This window comes from Athene cunicularia (assembly GCF_003259725.1).
Source record: "Athene cunicularia isolate RWA chromosome 25 unlocalized genomic scaffold, athCun1 chr25_part1, whole genome shotgun sequence".
NCBI classification, from domain to species: domain Eukaryota; kingdom Metazoa; phylum Chordata; class Aves; order Strigiformes; family Strigidae; genus Athene; species Athene cunicularia.
The window spans coordinates 49,601-55,429 of NW_020799134.1; the positions used below are offsets into that span (position 1 = coordinate 49,601).

The 5,829-nt window shown below is 62.4% G+C and overlaps 1 protein-coding gene across 1 annotated transcript in view; it reads right to left on the bottom strand.

Annotated features, from left to right (window-relative positions):
• VANGL2 (VANGL planar cell polarity protein 2) overlaps nucleotides 1-4,234 on the bottom strand; it is a 13,088-nt gene extending 8,854 nt beyond the window's left edge. Inside the window, exons 1-3 of the mRNA XM_026863894.1 lie at nucleotides 4,206-4,234; nucleotides 3,537-3,650; nucleotides 431-468 (exon numbers count right to left, since the gene is read on the bottom strand). Coding sequence (XP_026719695.1) covers nucleotides 431-468; nucleotides 3,537-3,650; nucleotides 4,206-4,234 — 181 coding nt within the window. The remainder of the gene's footprint in view (nucleotides 1-430; nucleotides 469-3,536; nucleotides 3,651-4,205) is intronic.
• Between the last annotated feature and the right edge of the window lie 1,595 nt (nucleotides 4,235-5,829).

Consider the following 5,829-nt stretch of genomic DNA (forward strand, 5'->3'; position numbering starts at 1 on the left):
TGTCCCCCGTCCCGGCGGTCACCGAGGCACTTGGGGCATCCTGAGCCTCCGGCGGGGTCGGCATCCAGCTGGCGGGCGCCGGAGGGGGGCTGCGCATGGGGGGGTCGCTCACGGGACGGGCGGCCGTGCCGGGGCTCCGCGGGCGAGCTGCGGGAAGCAAGAGAGAAGGAAATGAGGAGCCAAACATCCGGGGACCGGGACCACGCGTGGGCCGTGGCTCAGCCACGTGTCTCGCACCGGGCGCTGAATCCCTCGTCCCGCAGGTTCCCTCTGAGGGTATCAACCCCCCCAACCCCGAGAGCTCTTCGCGTGGCCTTGACCCGAGAAAAGCGACGGGCAGGGGAAGGTGGGCTGGACACCACGACAGCCCCCAAACCTGCCCCGGCATCACATCCACGTGGCACCAGCACCCTGCCCCGTACCCCAGCACCCTCCCCGAGGCGTCTGGAGCCAGGCTGAGCCCCGCTCCTGCACCCCGCCCCGCCCCGGGCAGAGCCAGGAGAGGCAAAGTCGATTTATCAGCCAAAAGCAAGACGGGGTTTGCCAACACAGCGATTCAAGCACCAGCCCGTGGATTTAAAGCTCCTCGGCCACCGCTATCCCATGGCCAGTGGCCACACTTCAAGTTCAGCCCCGAGTCCCGGCGCCGTCCAGCTCCCCGAGGCAAAGCCGGAGCCTGGAGGTGAAGGTCGACGCGTTCAAGAGGGAGACGAGGGACGCGCTTCCGAGGGCGGGGAGCGAGGAGCCCCAGGACCGGGTGCCGAGGGCCACGGCGAGCCCGGCCCTCCAGTCACGGGCTGGCAACGGGGCCGAGGCTACGGGCAGAGGCTTTGGGGCCCGTTCCCAGGGACGGTTTGCTCCGGCGTGATCCGATGAACCACACGCGGCCTCCGCATCCAGACCAGGGCTCGGCTCCGGCTGACGTGGCCCCTCCGTCTTGCCGGTACCAAAACGGCTGAATTTTCTCCCACCAGAGGCTGGCGGCGGTGGCGGTGGGGAATAACCCCCCAACCCAGCAATTCTGCAAAGGTTCATTTGTAAATCAAGGAGCCATCCCGCAGGTCGCTGGAGCTGGGAGCTCCTCGTCCTCCTGTCCCGCGGTCGCTCTGGTGCCGGCAGAGCAACTTGGCTGCTCCGGTGAGGAAGAAAGGGATTTTTTTTTTAATTTTTTTTTTGATGGTTTGCCCGGCAGAGTGGGGAAAGCCGGTTCGGCAGCACGAGGTGCTCAGGTGGAGAGGCTGGCAGCGGCTGCCTCGTCTCCAGGAGAAGCAGCTTCGCCTTCCCGAGCCCTCAGAGACGTGGAGCAACAGCCGAGGGCCGGGAGCGAGAGCCAGACGCATGCAAACGAGGAGGAAAACTCACATTTTTAATAGCGGGGTGATTAACCATCAGAACAAACTCCCCAGGGGAGGAGAGGCTTTGCCATCTCTTGACATCTTCAAGTCCAGACTGGATGGTTTCTCGGGACGATGCTGGAGCACATCACAGGGTTCAAAGCAGAGAGAGCTCGGCTGGAGCTTCGGGGCGGTCAGAAAAGCCGCTGCCGCCGTCTCTTCTGCCTTTGAGTCCACAAACCTCAAACACGAACCATCTTTTGCATTCAAATGCTCAAAAAATAGATCCAAGCGTTTGTAGACGAAAAAACTTTCTTGTTTCAAACAGCTCCAAGGCAAAGCCCAAGAGGGAAATTCCTCCCCTCCCGTCCCCAGCGAGGCAGCGTGCCCCTCGGACCGGGCAGCGCGTGGTTCTCTCCCCGTTTTCTTCAGCGCTGAGACCTCACAAGAGCCGGACACGACGTTCGCTGGAGAAAAACCCACTTTGAGCAAAGGGCAGAGAGAGAAATCAGCGGCTGAACAACTTCTGTCCCGGCCAAGAGGGTTGGGACCGAACCGGCTGCCATCGCGCTGGAGCGGATCGGCGAGCGTCCACCCGTCCCCGTGCCAGAGCTCAGTGATTTACGCCACCGGTGCTCTTTTTCCAGCATCTGCGAATCTAAATCAATTAAATAAATACCGGCATTGAGTCAGGATGCTCTAATGTGGCTACGAGAGGGGTGTGAAGGCGGCCCTTTGCACACCGGCGACAGCTGGCTTCTCACCGCCGGGGCCAAGCGGGAGCAGGAGGAAACATCAGCCACATCTGGGCCACGGTTTCCCTGCTGGACCCAACAAGCATCGTGGCAACTGGGAAACTGAGTCACGGAGCAGGCCAGGAGGACCCTGCGGCCTTGGATTCCCAGCACATGACTCCGCTGCTGTTTATCCTCCCAATAAACCCGGGAGGGCTGGAAGAGCCGCTCTGCCCATGACACAGATGGGGAAACTGAGGCACAGCGCCAGCCAGAGCCCGTAGCTGTTTATGGACAGGCAGAAAACCTAACGCCAGCCTCAGCCTTGCCTCTACACCATCATTTTTGAGCTGTCCTCCCTCACTGTGCTGACACCGGGGAGGTTGGCCCGGGGACCCCTGAGCAGTGATGCCCACGGTGGGGATGCTGCCGGGACCAGCCTGGGAACAGGAGGGACCTCCTGGCACCGGCACACGGGTTTGCCAAGCACCCGGCGACACATTTGCCTGCTTGGCTACACCAACACGCCTTGCTGCCTCCACACAATAGGAGCCTTCCCTGGCCGGCCACCACCGCACTCCCCCACTGGCCACCGGCCCCTCGAGCCGTTACGGAAGCGGGAGGTGGCGGGGGGGGGGATGGAGCAGTGGCCATATTTCACGTAAGCACCAAATGTTGGGAGATGGAGGAAGGTGCCAGCACTGGGAGCCGGGTGCCCACGGGTGACCCGCAAAGAGCAGAAGGTGGGTGCACGGCTACAAGAAAAAAAACCCACGCGTGCTCCTGCTTGGACTGGGGGGGCTGTCAGGCTCCTTAGGCAGGAGCTGGGGGGGACAAAGCAGATCCCCCCTGCCAGGTCTGGACCCCAAGCACCGACCGTGCACCATCCACCGAGGAGCTGGGGAGAGGCCGCCAAGGCAATCCGCTGCCTTCCCCCGCTCCGCACGCCCCCTCCAAAGCACAAACACCAACAATTTTCCTTCCCTTCTCCCCGGGCCGTACCCAGTCCAAACCTCCTCTCAGCTGAGGCTTCCCAGCGAGCTCACGGCGCATCCCTCAACCCAGAGGCTGCTCAGCTCATTTCCACGGCCGAGTCCCCCCGTGTCGGGCTGGGAAAAGGGCCGCCCCCGTCCCCCAGCCGCCGCTGGGAAGAAACCACAAACTTCCAGCTCTTTGGTCCGTTGGCACGACCGGGAGCTTCAGAGGGACGCGGGAACGGCCCATGGGAAGCCCGAGTGGTTTAATCCAACTCCCCCACGGGGTCTCATTCTGCTCTCAAATTGCTCAGCGTCAGCTTGGATGCAGAAAGTTTAACATCCCTTCCAAACTGCCAGCTTTAATTACGATCGCTCGGGACTGTTACAACATCCACAGGAATGTCCAGTCCCTCGAGCGTTCGGTCCCCACCAAGTTTCCTCCGGCGGGGAAGTGCCCGTGTGTGACTACGGGACAAATCCCAGCCTTTCACCCGGCATTTCCATCCCGTTGCGTGTCCGGGAGAGCGATGGAGGTCGCAGCCACATCGGGCGGCGGGGATGGACTAGCTGCCTCCTCGCTGGTAAAAATGACTCTGCACCGAGATCTAGAACCAGAGGGAGAAAAAAAAAAAAAAAAAAAAAAAGGTATTTGCATTGCAAAACGTTCGCCGGCACCAAGGGATCCTAACTGCAGCCCTACGGCCTGCCGCACTCCTTGCCCGCTCATCTCTCCCTCAGCACCCAGCGCGGGGGCTCAGCCTGCACCCCAAATCCTCGCACCCCCATCATCTGCCCCGGCCCGAGCTTGTGGGGAGCGCTCGGGGCTCCCCGGGAAGACAAGCGACAGCTTCGCCCTCGTGGTTTCTGGCGCCGGGTCCAGGCGGAGGTGGGGTGGCACCGTGATGCCCAGCACGTCGCCAGCCCCCATCACACCTCCCTGGCCCCTCCTGCTCCCACCAGCGTCCCTCCAGCCACACCAGCGGCACCTCTGGGTGGGATATCGGCATGAAGGGACAAACCTACAGATCCCAGATCACATCCCGGAGTCCTGGGATCCCGCAATCCCAGGCTGCCGCTCCGGTGGTCACCGGCACCCGGGATGCGGGGCCAGGGCGAGCTGAGGAGGCGCAGGGCTCCACGCTCGAGCTTCGGGCCGTTACTTTCCTTCCAGCGCGTTCTCCAAGAGCATCGTCGGAAGGTCTGTCCCCAGAGAGCTGCAGCAACACCCAAAAAGGCCAATTCTGACCCCAAAGGGCCACCAGTAGCACAAACAACTGCGCTTTTACATCGATGATCCCTCGGCTCCATCAGCTCCAGGTGCCTAAGGCTTAACCCTCCTAAATTCTGCCAGCTGTGGCGGGCAGACAGCATTATCCGTGTCTCCGAGCCTGGAAAAGCAGCGTGGAGGTGGGATCCGTGGGGGTCAGGCGAGGAGTAAGAGAAAAAAACCAAACAACCTCTTGGGTGGGGTCTGGCTGGTCCCACAGCGCCGGTGCCACGATGCCCCCGGGTCCGAGCGCTCGCGGCTCCATCGCTGGCGCTCGCACGGGGGCGGCTGGGGAAGGCAGTGAACCCCCCAGGTTTTCTCCGAGGCCCCCTCCCCAAGCATCTCAGCTGGACAATAAAGCCATAAAGCATCTGCCAGGCGTGCTGGCCCTCAGCAAACAGACCCGACATCTAAAATGTAGCCGGAGTGAGGAGCCGGGGCTGACGGAGGCCTGCCTGACGCCAGGGAGATGGGCTCCCTGCCTTCCCCCCAGCCCCATTGTCTGCGAGCTGATGAAAACAAGAAACCACATTCGATCCTTCAAACGGCTGAAGGGAGCCCAGGGGGGAGCACGGGGGTGGGCAGGCGGTGCCCCCCCCCGCCCCGTGCCCATCCCGGGGGCCGTGCCTTCACAATGGGGGTTGCCCACTTGGACCCAGCGACCTGCAACCCTAAAACAAGCCCCCCAGGGTCCAACAGCCAAGCGAGGAGCCATCGCTGGCTCCAATGAAGCCGTCTGCTAATTAAATCAGCCGGTCGCATCCTGAGCTCTCCCCCTCCCCAGCACAAAGCCGGGGTAAATACGCAGGAGAAGCCGGGTCTGCGCTGAGATCGCATCTGACTCAGGCTGCCTCGGAGCCCGGCTCAGTCCCAACACAATCCCGAATTGCGGTGATTAAGCAACAGCCGTCCCCAGAGGCTCCGTGAAGATAATATTTAATTTTTTTTTTTTTTTTAAACCTCCGCCTCAGTTATTATACCAAGGCCTGGGGGAGGGAAACAGACTCTACGCCCTCTCCCAAGGAAATAAAGCCTCTCGCCCCAGACAGAGCAGCAGGGCCGATGTCTGAGCCTGGCGTAGAGCGGAGGGAACTCCCTGTTGGCTCAGGGCGCTGTGCCAGGCCAGGACCAAGATAAACCGGCTCCGAATCCGGCCGGGTCTCTCGCAGAAGCAGGTGAGCGTGCTGGAGGGGACAAGCGCAGCGGGCAGCCCCCCGGCCCGCAGCTGGAGCATCCTCATCCTCCGAGCAGCCCCCCAGCCCCTCGCAGGGGTGTGGGTACCCCCAGAGGGTAGTGAGCACCCTATGGGTGCCCACCCTTGTCCCCTTAGGCGCTGCCAGGGTCACCCTGAGGTGGGCAAGGGGGGGGAAACCCAGCACTTGCCCCCGCGTCGGGCACAAAGGGCTCGGAGGCCAAACGGGTGGTTGACCGCAGCGGGGCAGCTTGGCCAGTAAACCCCAGCAAAAAGCCACAGGCACCAGTGCCAGGCTCCACACAACCCAGGGTAGGGGTTGGGG